Below are 20,673 nucleotides of genomic sequence, written 5' to 3' on the forward strand. Positions count from 1 at the left end.
GTTTTTCTCATTTTAGAATTGAATAGAACTTGCATACAGGTATAAAAGCATAAAGAACATATGGCAATTTATACATATACCCTCACAACCCCCCCTAAAAACTTATATGGAGATCAAGCACCAGGCCTTGCACTTTTCCTTGGTCGCCTCTCCCTTGCGTCAGGGTTTCCCCACTGCCCGTAAGTCCCTACTCCTAGGAGGGGGGATCCCTACCTCACCTCAGGAGGAGGCCATGGATTCCCTGGGCTTATTTCCGGGCATCCATACCCTCTATCTGTACAAGTTAACACCCCACAGGGTGTGCCCTCGCTCGAACCTAAGGTCTTCTGCACTATCCCTAGGCAAATGGGAATTCCACTGACAATTCATCTTAGAAGATCGGGGCAGCGCAGTACTAGTCCATCTCTCCATTCTTCTGGTAATGTACGTGGTTGGCACTATCGGAACTGGCTCTTCATCTTTTTCAAACAAGGGAAATGTTGGTGTCATATTATCCAGTCCTTTACTCATACTCTTTTTGATCAAAGGGATAATACACGTACAGGAAGTTACATACTCCACCTCTTTCTGCTAATATCATATCCAGGGCCACTCTATTTTGGAACGTGATGGATGCAGTGGGCCCTAACTGGTCAGCTAACCCTTGCAAAGCATCCCTGTTGTAGTTTACAAACCTCTGCTGATTGTAATAGATATAATTCATCCAACCTACATTATTATTAATAGTGACAATAGCAAATAAGGACTCAAAACCTGCTTTAACCTGATCTCTAGAATTAAATTCATCTGGCACCCCCCTTGGCACTCCTATTACATCTATGTATAAATATGGATCAAAGTTACCACCTGGAGCGTCAACTTCTCTCTTAGCACGATGCATTGTTGGATTCTCACCCTCAGTGTAGTCTTCATATTGCACATTTAATTGTATTAATTTGTTCTGAAACAGGGGGCTAGTGTACAGTAGTCAAAGGTGTGTGTTAGAGGAATTGTACCACATTATAGCATGTAAAGGATATGCAGGATCATGAGTTCTTTCAGTGTGAAGTGTGGATCCAAGTGGGCTTTCCTTCGAGCTTGACTGCAGTTGGAGTGGTGAGCAACATCTGGTAAGGACATTCAAACAGGGTTTCTCTCTCAAACTTTTTCACATAGACCCTGTCACCTGGTTTCAGATTGTGACACTCATCTGTAGGACCTGGGAGAAAAGCAGAGACTGCAGAATGGATTACTAACAATTCCTTGGAGAGGCGTATGACAAAATTAACAAGAAAATCATTCCCCAAACTCTGCTACTGTGACATGTACCCTCTGGAGAAAAAGAAAAACTAATGGGAGACACTCAATATAAGATTTGCCCGTTTCCTTCATTGCCCATGGATCTACTTTCCCACTACTCCGTGGATGGTAGGATGCGTGAAAAGCCTGGGATATACCTAAAGCAGACATGATGTGTTGCATTATTTCACCTGTGAAGTGTGTACCTTTGTTTGACTCAATCACTTCCGGTGCCCCGTATCTGCAGATGACCTCATTCATGAGCTTCTGTGCGGTTACCTGTTTATTTACTTTGGTAACAGAGTAGGTCTCCAACCTGAAAAACATCAACAACAAGAAGCACATATTCATACTTCCCAACAAGTGGGAGCTGAGTGTAGCCAATTTGCAATCCCTGAAATGGGTAGAGTGGTCTAGGCAAGTGTTATGTGGCAAATTTTACTTCTACCCTGTTGCGTTCGGCAAAGATCATGCAAAACTGGACAAATGATGCAGCAGCTACAGAAACCCCAGGAGCCACCCGTCCTTGTTCAAGCGTCGACATCATTGCTGCTTTGAGAGGTGCGTCTTTCCGTGCGTCAGCTGGGCCATCATGGGGCACAGGGATCATGGCGGGCAAGTGCTGTTGACTGTTCACCATACGCCGTCCCTTTTTAGTCCATTTTTCCTTTTCTTCCTTGCTGGCTTGTAACTGTAAAGTCCTTAGTATATCAAAGTCCAAAGTTTTTATCAAAGTCCAAAGTTTTTGTCAAATTCTTCTTTTCTTTTTTTCTTCCACGGCTTGAGGGCTGCTGCCTTTGCTGTGTGGTCTGTGATGGCGTTGCCTCTTGTTTCTCCGGTGTAGGAATAGGTGTGAGCTTTCCACTTTGTTAGGTAGAAGTAGAGGCTCCATGAGGCTCTGCACCGCTGCATCATTCTTAATTGGCTGTCCTGCTGAGGTAAAAAACTGTCTGGCCTTCCATGTTGGGCCGTAATCATGAGCTATGCCAAATGCATACCGGGAGTCAGTGTAAATGTTTGCCGTCTTACCTTCTACCACTCTACACGCCTCAGTGATGGCCTTTTTAGTTCCGCTTCTTGTACTGAGACATGCGGAGGCATTCTGCTTTTAGGACATCTTGTTGTGTGACCATTGCATATCCAGTGTGGAGTCGTCAATCACCCTGGTACCATCTATAAAAAACAACTCAAAATATGCATTGTTAACAAGGGCTTTCAGTAACTTTTTTTTTTTTTTAACTTAAATTTTCTTGTTGCATCAATGCTAGACAATCAGGCTGATATTCTATTTCAAATAGATCAGAATCTTGTTGCAAAAATTTTTTAAAAATGGCTGATTTGCAATACCTAGATCACCTATGCCTTCTCCTCCCCCCTTTGAACCAGGGTACTCAATTGGAAGAATAGTAGCCGGGTTCAAGTTAGTACAACATTGTAAAAAGATTTGATGGATGCAGATAAGGCCTGTAAAATGTTAGCACCAATAACAGAGACATGAGTTACATCAGGGCAGAATAATCTACAAACACCTATTAATATTTGAAATGTGAGATCCTTTAAGTAAATTCATTATTAATCTGTTCCTGCCTGCAATGTCTTATCAAATTTGAGAGAGAAAAAAAAAACAAAAAACTTTTACTAGCTGCTCAAGTTCCTCACCCCCTCCCTTGTGGACGAGGGATGAAACATTACGTCCTTTACATCATCTAGCTCCACCCCTTCAATACTGGTCGCTTGCTTCTTTTTACACAGCTTCATATAAGCTCTACAGTCTAAGCATCCACATCACAACCAAGTAAAGTCTTATGCATGGGGGGGACTTTTATTCCCAGTCAATACCTGCATCACACATTTTACATTCATCATAGCCTGAACACGGGTCACTAACTCTCATCCATCCATGTGCTCAAGTCTGCTCCGTCACCCCCTATTGAAGGTGTACCAGTACATACAGATGCACAGACAAAAAGTGTGACAAACATACATACATCAGTTGAAAAACATTGAGGTGAGTGCTATAATGTTATAAAGTACATGATTCTATTGAGATGAGATTGTGAATGAGCGCTATTTTTGACAAATTATGTGAAAAAATTTGCTGAGTGACTGAGACATTCTATCTTTCTTATGTACTGAAGCTATTATATGCTGTATTAAACGCTGAAGTATTTTAGAATGCGTGGGTATCTTTCAGCCCCCCTTGTCTTTTTTTTCTCTGTATTTGACCCTGAGCTGAGAGTCAAGTCTGAAAGCCCCCACCTTTGCAAAACCAACTGAACAGAGTTGTTTTAGTTTAACTATTCCCTGCATTTGAACTCATAAATAACACATATGCTGGGACCTTCTGACAGCTTACACCTGTATGAAAGAGACCAAGACGTCTCCATTTGTGACCTCAGAACCCAGTAAGAATATACCTTAGAAATTGCTATATTTCCTGCCTAGTAAGACAGTATAATTAATTAAATTCATTTCAATTCATTTTAAGCAAGCAAAGATATTTTCCAAGGTTAGTATTGCATTCTCTCTCGCTTGGTTCTCTCTTGACCTTGAAAAGCTACACAGACTGCAGCTTTAAGTAAACAATCCTTCTCCTCTAAAAGCAAGCTCAGTTAACCATTTGCACATACAGTATATACATATATACACACATATACATCTATATCTATCTAGTATTATACACCTTTTCCTCTCTCTCTGCCAACAAATCACATGCTTTGTAACCTTCTTCTCGACTTTGCTTGTTTCCCATATTTCTCTCCCTACCTAACTGCCAATGTAACCTTCAGTAGACACTCTCCCGACACCCTCTTGATCACTTACTGTACTTTCCAACATTTCACTTACGGATACTTTCTTAATACGTGTACATACTTAACTTTCTCTGACTGTCTCTCTCTCCTCCTCACTCCAGCACTTTCTAGCAACCCTTGGTCTTTCAAGGCGCCCTTCTTGGTCCTAAAGACCTCCTCCCAGTCACCATCCATACTGTAATCTACCGTGCGGGTCGATGTCACACATTTTCATAAGTTTTCTTACATTTTACAGATTGGAACTCTTGTCTCTCCTACTGTCTCTCCTCCACCAATTGATCCGCACGGCGGCGGCCCATAAGGGGCTCCGTCTTCTTTAATAAGATCTTACGCATATTACAACAACAACAATAATAATAATAATAACACGCTCCATAGAGTGCATCCTTCTGACCCGAATTGTCAGCCCCTTATATATGGCAAAACAACCGAAGGCATCTTCTTCTATGGAACCAGTCCCATAGAGTGCATCCCTCTCCTCAGCTAAACCATCAACAACTAAACTAAAACTGAGGGTCTCTTCTTCTGTGGGACCTATCTCACAGAGTGTATCCCTCTCTGCTAAACCATTAACAACTAAAACAACCGAGGGTTCCTTCTTCTATGGGACCTGTCTCACAGAGTGCATCCCTCTCCTCAGCTAAACCATCAACAACTAAAACAACCGAGGGTTCCTTCTTCTGTGAGACCAAATGAAAAGAAAAAGAGAAAAAAAATCCTGCAGATACAACAAACAATCTCCACTATCGTTAAAACGCTACGGACTTCAACAACAAATAGACTGCAGACTAGTTTCTGGGTGAGCGATTGGTGCGCATATCACGGTCAGTGGTCCGTGACGGCAAACCCGAAGCCCACACGAGTTACCGTGTAGAACTCTTAACCCAACCCGTCCGGTCACAAACCACAGATAGTCCCTCCCGCTGCAAGACTCACAGTGTAAAACACAACATAAATATATGCTGGTCTTACCTGGAGTTCTGTGAGTTGATCAGGCTCGGTTTGCAGCAGGACGGCGTCCCCGTGGCGTGGATCCGGGTGGACTGCGCTGCAGGCTCCGGTTTTGTCGCCCCAGTTGGTTGCGCCAATTGTCAGGGAAATTTCTGCGTACAGCACCAATCAGTCCCACCCCACTTGCCCCGCTGCCGGCGGTAAAGAAGAAAACACCACACACGGAAGTCTGGTATAGCTCCTCACACGGGGACATGACTGCGCACTTTATTACAGAATACATGAGATCTTATACCCTTTGGTCTCATCACTAGGAATGGGTGATGGGCTCATTGGCTCAAATTCACAGCATAACCATATATGGGAAGTCCGGATTTCCGGCCTGAGACAGTGAAAGTTATATACGTAGTTGAACAGTCGTTATCTAGATATGGCGCTTCTGGGAAAACAGCCAAGTACGCGGCCTTGTGTCTGGTTCTGTATCATTTCTGAATTTCTGGAAACATCTCTCTCTGCCTTGCAAACTTTTGGAATATCTGATGTAAGGCGACATATAAGTTTTTCTCATTTTAGAATTGAATAGAACTTGCATACAGGTATAAAAGCATAAAGAACATATCGCAATATATACATATACCCTCACAATGATGTTTAATAAGCTCATTGGATTACTTGCTTTCCATCTGGTTGATGGCTGAGCTCACAGCATCTCTTAGAATACCATTTTCCTGCTTCAGGTGGGTGATCTGGCTCTTCAACTGCTCGCAGACCTGCTGAAATTTATGCTGTATTTGTTGAACTTCCTGATAATTACTATGTATCTTGCCCTGGAAAACTCCATGTTTTTTCTCGAACCGTGTGATGTGAGATTCTACACGTCTTTTTCCTTCCAAAACCATAGCACCTTTACCACCGCTATTTGCAATTTCATGTGCCTGTTCATCTCTCTCCTGCTTGTCTTTTAGCATAGTGCAGCAGCAAGCTCCTCTTCCATATGGATCATCTCTGCAACTAGACTTTTCAGTTTCTATTCATTTTCTTTAGATTGGCTCAAAATGTCATTCATGGATACCTTACTGTCTTCCAACTCTCTAAGGCAAATCTTCAGCTGCTCCTGCATCTAATACAGTTTCTGGATGGCTTTGTCTCTATCATGTTTTGCAGAGGCTAAGACTTTTTCATTTTTCAGAAATTGTTCGCATATAACCCTCAGGCTAACTTCTAAACAAAACTTGGCATATTTTGTTGCTTGTAACTCATCTTTAAGATCCTCCAATAGCGTATTAATTTCTTGTACTTGCTGTTTGAACACACTATTGGCCTTTTCTAGCTCCAGAGTTTTCTTTTCAGCATCATTCTTTCTGCTAACCAAATCTTGCATTTCTGCCATTGAGCCATTCTACCTCAGCATTCACTTCAAGGGCCTCTTCCAGGATGTGGGCCAAGGAGAGCACTTAGATTTCTTTTTCATGAGCTCTGCTTCAGCGTGGTCATGTCTGTCTGCATATTTAGCAGAATTGGTTTTCTCCTCTCCAAGCAACAATATTAGTGATATTGAAGATGTTAGTCGCAGTGTTTCTCAACTCCAGTCCTCAGGACCCCCAACAGGTCATGTTTTCAGGATTTCCTCAGTATTGCACAGGTGATGTAATTATTGTCAGTGCCTCAGACATTGCCACAGGTGTTCTTACTATAGGAGAACCTGAAAACATGACCTGTTGGGAGTCCTAAGAACTGGCGTTGAGAAACACTGTGTTAGTATAAATCACCCATGTCAGATTGGGTCCAACTTGGAGAAGAAACAGAAGAAGTTTGATCAGTTGCTTGATGAAAGTGAGTGTAATGAATTGACCAAGGAGTTAAAGGTACTTCTGCAGGACAAGTGTGACTCCAAACAATAGAGAAAAAGAGTAGAGACTCAGCTTCAGGGCTTAAACATATGGGCATGTTTTAGTTTTCACTATCAGTATTCTCACAAGTTAAAGGGGTTGTCCCGCGCCGAAACGGGTTTTTTTTTTTTTCAATAGGCCCCCCGTTCGGCGCGAGACAAACCCAATGCATGTGTTAAAAAAAAAAAACGTTTAGTACTTACCCGAATCCCCGCGCTGCGGCGACTTCTTCCTTACCTTAGCAAGATGGCCGCCAGGATCTTCACCCACGATGTACTGCGGGTCTTCTCCCATGGTGCACCGTGGGCTCTGTGCGGTCCATTGCCGATTCCAGCCTCCTGATTGGCTGGAATCGGCACACGTGACGGGGCGGAGCTACGAGGACAAGCTCTCCGGCACGAGCGGCCCCATTCACCAGGGAGAAGACCGGACTGCGCAAGCGCGTCTAATCGGGCGATTAGACGCTGAAATTAGACGGCACCATGGAGACGAGGACGCTAGCAACGGAACAGGTAAGTGAATAACTTCTGTATGGCTCATAATTAATGCACGATGTACATTACAAAGTGCATTAATATGGCCATACTGAAGTGTATAACCCCACTTGCTTTCGCGGGACAACCCCTTTAATACTATGCGCAATAAAAAATAGGACTTGCCCTATCTTTCTTGCATGTAGTTTTTCTATGTGCAAGAAAGATAGGGCAGGACCTATCTTGCCGTTTTTTTTTTTCAAACTTGCGCACACTAGCATGGAGTTTGAATAATCAAAAAGAGAAAAACAGGTGCATGCTCTAATACGCTCCGTAGCAACGAGCATATCAGCACATGCGCCCATGTGTTTTTGGCCTCAGCTGCAAGTGAAAAAGCACAGAAGGGGACAAATTACAGGCAGAGTTGTCTGAAAAGGCGAACAGACTGCAGGTGAAATTGAAATCTCAGCTTCTAGATTCTCAGAAACATTTGCAAGAAGAAACTTGTCAGAAGCTTGACCTTAGTACAAAGCTGAAACGAATGGAAGCTGAGAGAACTGCGTTCCTTGACAAATTGGAGGTGAAGATACCAAGAGAAACTTATCAAAGCAGATTTCAACACTTCTGGCACAGGTGGCAGATAAGAAAAAGAAAATGGAGAAAAATGCGGCATGCTTGAACTCTGAAGAGCAAAAAAGATTTTTTTTTTTTAATTAGAAGCTACAAATCAATGGTATGAAAAAAAGCAACTGCTTATGACAAATTAGAGATTGACAGGGTGGAGCAGGGAGCAAATGGAGAAACCATACTGGTACCCCGGCTCCACTCTCCAATGAATTTCAACAGGCAGTGGGATAAGATTTATCCAACTTCTCTTTTTATTGTGTCAATTAAAACCAACACATACGCGTTTCAGGGTGCAGCAGGGGGAAACAGGAGGACTAAAAGGGAGAGGAGGTGGAGAGGGTGGAGTGGCCATCATGTGGATGAGCAGGAGAGAAAAAAATCTTGTAACTCAGAATGAGAGGCATATGTAAAGTAATGAAAATGCTTCAATTGTAGCCATGGATGGGCTGGGGAGACACCCAGAACAGTAATAAATGTCATCCATACCTAAAAGATATAGCAGACACGTAAAGCTGGGGGGTATATCCAATAATAGGTGATAAATATGAAAGCTCAAGTCTACACAAAAAAGAATGCATGGATAAAGAATGGCTACCTATATCTCCAAAACATCAGTAGATACATCCATCGAGATACAAAGTATCTATATAGCCTATAAATAAAGGGGTGGGACCACCGCATGTGGTCTAATATATTATTGGATCAGCCTTACATGGCTAAAATCTCCAGACACATTCAGTCCTAAGCTGAAGGCCGGAGCCAGGCTCTGAGAGAGAGCTTTAGCTACTCACTAAGGCTGATTTGCAGCGGTTTTGCTATGGTTTTTTTGTTGTGGATTTGCCGCAGGAGAACCGCCTCTGCGGCAAAACCGCTTTACAGCTTATTTTTGTCATTTTCAGCTCGCAAACTCCGCAAGCGTTTTTTTCCGCAGCGGCTTCTACTTTTTGCAGCATATTTTAGTGCGGATTTTGCTGCATCCATGGAGGTCTATGGACAAAAAACCACTGCGGTAAAGTCCAAAGAATTGACAGGCTGAGTCTTCAAAAACCGCGCTGCAGCAGCATTTCCGCACTGCGGCAGTGTGGAAAAGTTCTGTCCTGTGATAACAGCTCTTTGTGAAACACATTGTCTTTGCCTTGTACTGCAAATGTTGCGTTTTTTTGCAGCTGCGGATATGCAACAGCAAACCGCAGCAAATCCGCCCCATGTGAACCCAGGCTTAGAGGGAGGCTACGAGGAGGCTGAAAGCCTGATGTCTGTGGGAGACCAGGCTGTGGTGCAGCCACAAGTCTGATGGGGAAGGGCACCCGCAGATGGGGAAGAACACCCCCAGAATGACCACCAGTTGGGTACATGTAGTAGTGCTAGGCCACTGTGCTAGTAGTGAGTGAGGAAACTACTGTTTAGTTAGCTCCTTGACAGGCAAGTATTTGCTACGTTTATAGCACAAAGTGTATGTGCTGCCAGTGGTTGCTGTGTTTCCACTGGATTTTCATATTATTACTGAAGTTTCAAGAAAATAAAGTTGCTCAGACTTTAACATGGACTGATTGAGTAGCTGTGTTGTACCCGACTCCACCCCCCACGCAGATATTGCCTATATATATATATATATATATATATATATATATATAGAGAGAGAGAGAGAGAGAGAGAGAGAGAGAGAGAGAGAGAGAGAGAGAGAGAGAGAGAGAGAGAGAGAGAGAGAGAGAGAGAGAGAGAGAGAGAGAGAGAGAGAGAGAGAGAGAGAGAGAGAGAGAGAGAGAGAGAGACTTGCAGAGGCTGCTAGACAGGAATTCTTATATCTGAAAAAAAAATAAACCAGAGGGTTAACACCCTGGGTAAGCAGGTGATGAGACAAAAGAGCCAGTTCCTGTCACACTCAGGGGAAAGTGATAGCTCAGTAGAGCTGAAGGCATGCTAGCCTAATGTCCAGTTTGGACCGGTGAGGTCCGGTGTGGACCAGTTTGGGGTTGGTGACGGTGACCCGGTGGGTGGTGAACCCTGAACTTTGATTTGTATGCTGTAGAAAGTTGTGTACTGGACCAATGAATGCTGGCAGGTGCCAGTTTTAAAGAATTCCAAGTCTACTGAGACGTTTTCTACACGTGTGGTGCCCATTTCCTGATCCATGTCAGCAATCCAGGAGCGAGTTAACCCCCTTGCCACTAATATACAGTGTATATATATATATATATATATATATATGTGTGTGTGAAAGCCCTCACTGACTGCCTCACGCACTGACTGACTGACTGACTTGCCACTAATTCTCTAACTACCTGGTGTCGTATGAAACATGAAATGTGGCATGACCATTCTTTATGTCCTAAATAGGAAAAGTAAGAGGGTCACAACTTGATTATTCAATGCTAAGTGCAAAAGTATTCGCACCCCTATGTAATGTACCTAATCTAGTTCTCTAACTTCCCGGTGTCGTACAAACATGAAATTTGGCATGGCCATCCTTTAGGTTCTAAATAGAAAAAGTAAAGGGGTCGCAACTTGATTATTCAATGCTAAGTGCAAAAGTATTGGCACTACTATGTGATGTAACTTCCGAGTGTCGTACAAACATGAAATTTGGCATAACCATTCTTTAGGTCTTAAATAGGAAAAGTAAAGGGGTCACACCTTGATTACTCAATGCTAATTGCATAAGTATTAGCACCCCTATGTAATGTACCTAATCTAATTCTCTAACTTCCCGGTGTCGTACAAACATGAAATTTGGCATGACCATTCTCTATGTCCTAAATAGAAAAAGTAAAGTGGTCACAACTCGATTATTCAATGCTAAATGCAAAAGTAAGTGCACCCTATATGTAATGTAACTTGCCGGTGTCCTACAAGCGTGAAATTTGGCACAATAATTCATTAGGTCCTAAATAGGAAAAGTAAGGGGTCACAACTTGATTATTCAATGCTAATTGCAAAAGTAAGTGCACCCCTATGTAATGTAACTTACCGGTGTTGTACAAGCGTGAAATTCGTGTAAGCATTCTTTAGGTCCTAAATGAGGACATTCTGCAAAGGGACATCAGTACATTCGGCCTGAGGAGAATCTAACGCTCCTCTACATGAATTCATATTTTATTCCTCGGTTACTCTAAAATAACCTTGACTTCATAAACTTTTCTGTGCGAACAGCACGTAAACACCTGTATCAAAGCCGGGTATATCAGCTAGTATATGTAATTGTGTGCATATAATTTATATATAGGCATAGGCTGGGTTTTGGTTAATTTGCACTTGAAACACTAGCAGAACAGGATGAGCAGATGAGTAAATACTTAATTAGTCCACTGATAAGGATGTGAAATTTCTCTGGTCTGTAAATTGGTGTTAGGTGGCATCACCTGGGCTGTGTGTTATCTCTGCTCCACATTTCTCATATATTCCACTTTACCATGAAGCCTTTTGAAATATTTAAGCCTGTGTTGAGAGTGTCAAAGATGGTTATAAATTTGTACTCCCAATTTTGTCTATGACGTTGAGATTTGAAGTTTCCTTTTAATATAGTAACCTTCATATGTTCTATGTTCTATCCTTAACTAGAAAAATTCTCAGCCACAGGTAATTCAGTCTGTCTTACTTTAGGTTTTTGTTCTGTTTTTCCAACATAGAGCCCCCAACAGGACACTCACTGCACAGGATCAGGTAAACAATATTGGTTGTGGAACATGTGAATGTCCCAGGGATCTTATAGTCCTGTTGTAAGTTGGGAATCCATATCTGTCCATGCTCAGTGCATGAGAGCAGGTTTTGCAGCTCCTTACATTGCATGGATAAGTTCCTTTTTGTGTGTCAGAGGGCAATGTACTCCTGATCATAAAATTCCTCAAATTTGAAAGGTCCGGAATATGGTCAGACAGTCATCCTTATGTAGGGTATGTTGAAAGATGGGCTATAAAATGGCACCACAATACGCCAACCTTTTCGTGACAAAACTGGAGAGTGACTCCCTGGCCTCCATCTGCTCCATCAAACCATTGGCCTATTTCCACAACAAAGATGGCATCATAATCATCTGGACCAGCTCCAACAAGAACTATCAAAATTCCACTAGAGATTCAATGCATTTCACCTCACTATAAACCTGACATAAACTCTTATACAGAAAACAACTTTTGGGACATCACCATAAAATTTTTAACAACTCAGTACAGACATCCCTATGCCGAAAACCTATAGATCAGCCCATGTAACCTAAAAGGGATAGCTTCCACCCCAAACGCATTAAAAAGTCCATCATCTACTACCAGGCCATCGGAGACAACTGCATCTGCTCTAGCCCAAGAGAGAGAGGAACATTTATACCCTCTTAGGGCTTTTACCCACTAGCATGTTTTTTTACCCTGCGATATTGCTGGGTTTTTTTCAATGGGACTTTCTAATGTTAAAATCGCATCGCACAAAAATTGCAAAAGCACAAACTTGGAATTTTTTTTTTTTTTTTAGGTGATTTTAATATTAAAAAGTCCCATTGAAAAAAACGCTGCGATATTGCAGCATTAAAAAATGCTAGTGGGTAAAAGCCCTTGAAAGGACATTTTAAAATCAGGGCTACTATCCCACCTCAATTGATGATCAGGTCACCAGAGCCACCAGGATACCAGAAGTAAACTACTATAATACACAGAGGAAGACGAAAATGATTGTATACCTCTAGTAATGACCTACAATCCGCAGCTAGAGTTACTAAGGCAAACTGCAAGGAAACTCCATCATACCCTATACAAGGATGACTATCTGAATATCATATTCCCTGACCCTCCCCACCATGTATGTGCCTTTTTAAAAGCATGTATGTGTATAGCCATTAAAAGGTATCATATCTGCAAGATCACTTTGTTTCTCTCACTGAGAACAATCACATTTTACGCAGTTTACACTAGTGACCTATCACTTTATTGAAATAATAAACAAGTAATTTAAAAAATAGGGCAGAGCTCCTAAAAATAGATCAATGAGGATATCAATAATAAGTATGGACTTACTGGAGTTTACAGGAGATGATCAAGGAACTGACCACCCCTGTACACAACAAATCCAAGCTCACTATTAAATATTACAATGTAGGCTCTGTATCTTTTCCCAAGGACATCAACTGAGGGAGGGAAATGGAGCGCACAACCAGACTCCAATACACCAAAGGTAGAGCCAGTCATGAAATGATAAAACAAAATGCAAAACGTTGTATGGTGCGTTCAGAATACAGGCTAATATATAAACCAGAGTGGTGTAAAAATCAATATGCACCACCTTCACTGAGGGGAAAGATTTTTGTCCCTGTGACCCCTCAATCCCAGTCTGCTCATCAGCAATACAAATGGTCCACTATACAGGTAAGTTTATTGACATCAAATAAAAGATGACATCAAAGACATCCATTGAAATCTTTCCAAGGCAAATAGCAATGCATTTCAGGTGTCTTGAGCCCTTTTTCTAGCCCATATGTCTGTCTTAGATAGATAGACATATGAACTTGAAAAAGGATGCAGGACAGCCAAAAGGCATGGCCATTTGCCTTGAAAAGGTCACAGTGGATGTTTTGATTCTGTCTTCTATTTGCAAATAGAAGACGGGATCAAAGACATCCGCTAAAACTTTTCCAAGGCAAATGGCAATGTGTTTCAACTGTTCTGCACTATTTCTACCTCCCACATGTCTATGTTAGATAGATAGACATGGGTTTGAAAAGGGTGCAGGACACCAAAAATTGCTGCTATTTGCCCCGAAATGGTTACAGTGGATGTTTTCTATTTGATGCCAATAAACCTGTGGAGCACCTGTTCAGTGGACAATTTGTATTATTGATGAGCAGACCAGGATTGATAGGGTAGTGGGACACCATTCCCTCCCTCTCAGAGAAGTAAGTGAATATTGATTATTATAACACTATGTATATATATTAACCTGTATTCTGAGCGCAACATGTGACTTTGCATTGTTTTATTTTACACTTTCTTAAAATGCTGGTTGGGATTTATATTGTGGCATAAGTACAGACCCAAGATGTCCTGAACAGATGAATCCAGGAAAAACGTTATATAAACTTTTTATAAATGATTGGTCTAATCAGAAACTGAATTTTTGGTTTTTTTCCTCATTTACATGTCATGAAAGAGTGCTTGTAGGCATAATCATTTTCTTTATACTTACAGACATCTGTGGACCAATATGAAGATAGTATCCAGCAACAGGAGAGACTTGATCTGTTAAAATCTGATTCTTTATTTGAACATATTAAAATCTAACACAGATTACATATACATGAATGATCTTGAGCAATCTCATAAATAAGGTCTGAAACTTGTAAATGAAGATTGTTATTCTCCATGTTCTTTACGTTGTTTTTTTGTATATGTTTTCATAAAAAATCTGATTTTTAACAGATCTAATTTTTCCTTTTGCTGGACACTATCCTTATGTCAGTTTATTCCACTGGTCTTACTTGGGATACTTCTGATCACGGAGGTTTAATATTGTGCCATCGAAACCAGAGATATATGTATATTCATAACTAAAACCTAAAATGTTGCTCTAATATATAGTTTTAGCTAAAACACAGAATATTACAATGAAAAAAATCACTAAGAATTCTTTAGATCACGTTATTCATCTATGTGTTTATTTTTATATTTTAAATACATGAAAATAATAAAGTACAAGTAACAAAGGTACAAGTGACCAAACAAATATATCTATATACATGTATTGAAAACAAAACAGGGGTTAAACAACAAAGTTTCGTAGAGCCCTCCTTCATGACATGGTGAATGCTGATCATAGTATTTGGGATAGTGCAGAGTAACACCCATTTACTAGCTGTAACGTTAGTCTAGTATTGTGCCATGTAAGTTATATACAGTTTGTGTCAAAATTCAGGATTACTTAAATTCTTACTGTGTAAGGTGTTTAATTTAGAAACCTAATAATGACAGTATCATTTGAATCTAATATGTCAAGCAGCTTTTAATGAAATTTTGTTGGTTTTTAACTTTGAATCATTCCATGTTATAGATCAAGATACAAGTTACTCCCTGTTTGATTCCAATGTTGTTACTTCATATCTTGGACTGGCAGGACAGGCGCAATCAAGTACTTAACCCTTTCCAATCCAATTAGTATCCTGGTTTTCCTAGGGGGCTTACTCTTTTTCTGCCGGTAAACAATGGCGTATAAGCTGGCTAAAGCCAGTACTGCATGAAGTGACACATTGGATAGGTTCCAACAGCAGAGAGGCTGGCAATATACAGTAAGAGAACCCAGACGAACGTCTTCCAACATCGGAGCTGTACAGCCTTAAATCATAATGTCTTCAGAGGTCAGACAGTGGATTGGAAAAGGTTATGGTACAAATTCAAACCTAAACACTTTTTGTGCTTAGAATGCATTGCTTCATATTTATTGATTCTATATACTCAACCCAAATGTTGTAGGGCAAAAGGATAGTGCCACCTGAATTAATCACAACCTGCACAGAAAATATACCAGTGGATATACGGTATAACATCGTTAATAAATATTATAAATTTGTCATATTGGCTGTAAAAACAAACCTTTAGCTAATCCACTTTAAAATCATCTGGTTTCAAACTATTAATGAGGTAATGAGAACCAGTAGTGTCTCACATTTTTACAGTGACAACGGAACGGTGATTTATATACCTAACTGAAGCAGTGAATTGTGCCGTACTTGCTCAGGCTTTTGCAGCACAACACTGTAAACACTGGCAGCACTGAGCGCACATGTTGCAGTTCAGGCAACTGCTGCACTGGATATTTTTACAACAGCAGCACAAGGACTTAAAACAATCACAACACTGCAAACAACTGGAGCAATCTGAGCATTGTAAGCACTGTAGGCAGTTGCAGGACTCCAGGCAGCTGCAGGACTTTAGGCAGCCGCAGCAGGAGTCTAGACAGCTGCAGGACTGTAGGCAGCTGCAGCAGGACTGTAGGCAGCTGCAGTTCTGAAGACAGCTGCAGCACTGGAGGCATTTACAGCAGCTTAGGCATTTCTCTAAACAATCACATTTGAGGCATGCCAAACAAGGACAGCAGTCTATGCAGGACTGGAAGTAGCTGCATATCTTAGTAGCGCACTGTAACAAAAAGAGAAGGTGCAAAATTATAAAGTAGAAATTTTAAAAGCACATAAAATGTACAAGAGAATATATTAAAAGTAAGTTGCATGAAAAATATAAAGTAACTTCAAGAAAGTAAACAGTGAAAGGTAGAATTTACATGCATAGTACACGGTAGCCCTGCATGCATTGGTATAAATGAAAGTTATCCTCCCTGTTTAACTTCTTAAGAATTTATGATTTAATACATTTAAGAACTGTGAACTACTGTGATTATAATTGCATTGCCATCAGACACCAATATTTCTGAAACAGATTATAAATCATTGTTGAGATTTTGAAATGATCTGTTTATTTTTGGCCTAATGCATAATGGCTATAGCTCTCCTATCATGACCTTCTCATTATCCATTAAAAAAAGGAGTTATCCATTAAAAAAAACACTGAAAGGGGACAAAAACAGTACTTATCTCCTCAGTCCCCCATCAATCTAATGCTGATGCTAAAGCAGTTTCCTTGGTCTTTTTTTTTACAAGCAGCCAACACATGACTTTTGCAACTAACCAGTGGCCTCTGTGGTTATGTGCAGTACTACTAGCATCATGGCTCTGATTTTGGTGATGCTAGTAGTATGGCATGTGTGCATTGTGGCCACTGATTGGCTGTCTGCTCAGTCAAGCATTGTCTCCCAATAGCTATGGTCAGCTTTGTGGTATACGGGCTCATAGACTTTTTATTCTGTTTGTACAGCATTTTGAGGAGACCTGAAAAGAGTCATTCGAGAACAGTACTCAGATGAACACTTCTGCCCCTTTATTTTAATGATTGATGGAGGTCTCTGCACCGGGACCCCCACGATCAAAATTTCCAATGTATGAGAAATTTTCCAAAAGTTTATTTAGTTGACGCTAGAGGCAGAGTCTGCAAAGTCTCTTTAATGTGGACTGCTTTCCTGAAATAAAATAAATGTGAAGTAAATGAATAAGACCAAAAATTTACTTACTGAATTCTCACAGCAGAGGCAGGCAAGCAGGCCGAAAATAATTCCAAGTAAAATAAAAATATATATAATAATCAGGATTGAAAAAACGTAGTAATACATGCCATTGTGGCAATCTCTGTTTGGGTTGCCATAAATTCTGAAGACCCAGACGCTTCCTAAAAATAAAGGATATTTCAGTAATTTTACAAAAGTTGAATGTAAAAGTTGCATTACAAAAATCACAATTAAAACTCACAAATGTAAAATACATACTACTCCTTTATTAAATTATTAATGATTATATTAGATTTTAGGTTTCCCCTTTTTGGTTTTCCATTTATAGACATTCTTGAGTTGTCATCATTAGTTCATAGAGCTTACTTTTAAACTAGTTGATAATCCCTAAATTCATAGGTGCCGAAAATAGTATTGTCAAGTGCTTACCTGCAATAAACCAGGCGAACATGAAGAGTGCAATGAGAATGCTCAGAATTCTTCTGACAGTGGGCAAGCAACATTCAAGGGGTAACAGTATCCAATATGAAAGGCTGAATGCCCCAAATACAATCATAAAAACTGGGATAAACTGTTCTGTTGGGCAGTCATCTCTGTATACACCGCCTAATTAAAATGAAAGAGAAACATTAAAACAAAACAATGCTTGTTCACAAGGGCCATAACATCTCTCTAAAAAACATGATGCTTAGAGTTTCAAGGACTGTTTTAGTTATCACTTACCTACAACAATGAGTGCAATGGATAGCGGAGTCCATATTATAAATAAAATTAACTGGATGACTAAAATTCAAAAAGAACAGGATTAAAATGTTAGATTATTATATATATGACATATTTGATTCAGTGTCAAATACAGCAGCAGAATTGAGGAGGAGCTCCAGAATATTTAATATGAAAAGTTTATACTTACTCATTTTGCTATTGCAGCAACCTGCAAAATTAAAACAGAATTGTAATAAATCAGTGTATAAGGGACATTTTTTGACTAAGCCCAAAAACTGAAGTTAGCTATTTTGAACCCGCACCTAAATGTCCATTTTTAGTATGATGCTAATAATGGATTTTAAAAAACGATGTAAATCAAAATATGAACATATGTTATTCTGGACTGTTAGTAAGCTTGCTGATAAACTTAAGAAAGCTACAATGACATCCCTATTGGTTAGCACCCACACTGCAGACTTGAAGTTATTGAAATCCCCTTCATAAAATACTATTTATGTGCCCCTTCTTCAGTAACGATAGCATATACTGCATGGTAGAGTTAATCTTGGCATACACATGGGATATTTGATGGCAGATCACACCAATGAAAACAGGATCTACCAAAAATTGAATGTCTATGTGGGCTCCCCATTGTTATCCATTGTCTGATATTGCAAGAAACAATAAAAAAGCATGTTTTATTTTGTATATGAGGTGTCATGCAGCCACTTTTCCCCTTTCCTTATAACAATAAATATTTAACCATTGGAAATCAAACCTATTTATTGTTATATATACAAAAGAAAATCAAACATATTTATTGTCATATACTTACCACTTTGTGGTGCAATTTCTTGTTCTCCTGCCATGGTGCCTGCTGTATGTCAAATGGACTTCCTTCCCTAAATAAGATGGAAAATAAATGCAACACATTATAATTAAGAAACAAAAGTGAAGTACATGCTGAACAATGCAGAACACCTCATCATTTATTTCCAGACATAAAACCATACTTTATAGGCTAATTTTATACCTCAGCCAATTATATCCATAGATATATTCATACTATTAGTCCAAGAATGTACAGCTTGCCTTAAGACTCACAGGTCTACATTCCACAAGATGGCACTGCTCAATAAAATATCTTTATGACGACTTTGTGCCAGGTATGAGAAAAGAATAAAGGAGACTCCTGCTTTTCAAACAGGGACTGACACCCAAAAATGTTATACGTCCTTTAATTAAGGAAAATAATAAATTCTGCATGCCATGATCTTCAACAAGCAAATGTTGATAGATCAGTGACTCTATTACTAGTCTGAAACCATTTGATGCTATTTATTCTCTAAGAGATGATGCTAAATTTGGCAAAAGCTTTTCAGAGCTCCACTAAATACCATTATTAACAGACGAACCCATATGACATTTGCATACAACATTCTTCTAGATATAGTCATAAACAGTAAATCATGTTGATATATATAGAAATATACAGCAACACTTTAATTACTGGTATAGTGGCAAAAAGATCATAAAAAGAGGCCTCTGTATAGAGTAGAACACACACCTCACAAATAAAATATGGAGGATTCTGGATAACACCCAAAAACATTTTCCAACTATCCATATCAATTTGATAAACTTTTGTATATGAGACAACATTTGATTTCTAATAGTCTACGTTTCAAGAAACAGCATTCCTACAGTAGAGCCTTCAAGATCCCCACTAGTGTTACACTGCTAACCTTGTGCATGCTGTAGAAAAGCAGTACAGACTGAAGGTTGCGTTGCCACTGGGCATTCCTCTGGTATTCTATAGCGTTTTTGCTGTGCATGGTAGTTGCAATGATTTATATGTGCTTCACCTGTAAAAGCCGATCATCTAAAAACCCCATCACAAAACCATGGCATTTCATGGTAGAAACATACGCAGTTTTCTGCAGCTCTTTTGATTGGCAATTAACGTGCACATAAAAAACACCATAGAACTGCCTGAGCAATGCCAGGACCAAATATAATTAGATACTTAATACATAGAGCAGATTATTCTAGCATGGAGAAAGAAGAATTTCCAATAGGATTAAACATGAGACCCACATACATAAATTGTATGCGATAATTATTTTCCAAGCAGTATTTTGTGATATGAACTTTCACATAATACATACACACATAGCATCCATCATACTAAATCTTCTGAAATTCAAGTAAAGTAAACATATATACCAAAATGCAACCACCTATATTGTAATCTGGCTAAGAGTAGAATACAACTGGCTAATGTTATCTATGCCACCACTTCTGGAAGATGATCTGGAGAACACCACACAAGTTGTACCCAGAATAAAGTCCTGAAAAGTGCTCTAAAACCAATCCACAAAAAAAGTTCCACACTAGTGTAGAAGGAATTATATGCAAAAGAAAACTTCTTCTTCTCCTCCATCCACTAGTACAAGATGATTGTAAGTTCAGTACCTTTCTGATCCTCGGTGTAAGTCCAAACCACGACTGTACCAGTATGTAATGTAGAGATGCCTTCTATTTATATTAATCCGTCAATCATTACTCCTCTAATTTACAGAGGTGTGTTAGTTTCTCTGGCATGACAACAATCACCAATTAATTCACTTAATTCTTGTTCACCTCATTTTCAATGAGTGATCCAATGAATTCCTTATTCAAACAAAACAAATACTTATGTGTAAGAGTCACCTATGAGAGCTCATAGGCACATGTACATGAATGAATTTTCAATGTGTCAAGGTCCATGTGAGAAACAGAGACAATAATGGGTATACTATTCACCTCTTCATGCCCCAAGACATGTAAGTGCATCCTAGGCAT

At 39.8% G+C, this 20,673-nt stretch overlaps 1 protein-coding gene across 1 annotated transcript; it reads right to left on the reverse strand.

The window, feature by feature from the left end:
- Window positions 1-14,643: 14,643 nt before the first annotated feature.
- On the reverse strand, window positions 14,644-20,377 carry LOC136582853 (uncharacterized). The gene is made up of 7 exons (XM_066584123.1): window positions 20,305-20,377; window positions 18,665-18,731; window positions 18,035-18,055; window positions 17,845-17,904; window positions 17,551-17,727; window positions 17,128-17,282; window positions 14,644-16,142 (listed from the first exon to the last, which is right to left on the reverse strand). The coding sequence occupies exons 2-7, from the start codon at window positions 18,696-18,698 to the stop codon at window positions 15,738-15,740; spliced, it is 852 nt and encodes a 283-aa protein (XP_066440220.1). The 5' UTR covers window positions 18,699-18,731; window positions 20,305-20,377; the 3' UTR covers window positions 14,644-15,737.
- Window positions 20,378-20,673: the final 296 nt, after the last annotated feature.

Source organism: Eleutherodactylus coqui, chromosome 11 (genome assembly GCF_035609145.1).
Source record: "Eleutherodactylus coqui strain aEleCoq1 chromosome 11, aEleCoq1.hap1, whole genome shotgun sequence".
NCBI classification, from domain to species: Eukaryota; Metazoa; Chordata; class Amphibia; order Anura; family Eleutherodactylidae; genus Eleutherodactylus; species Eleutherodactylus coqui.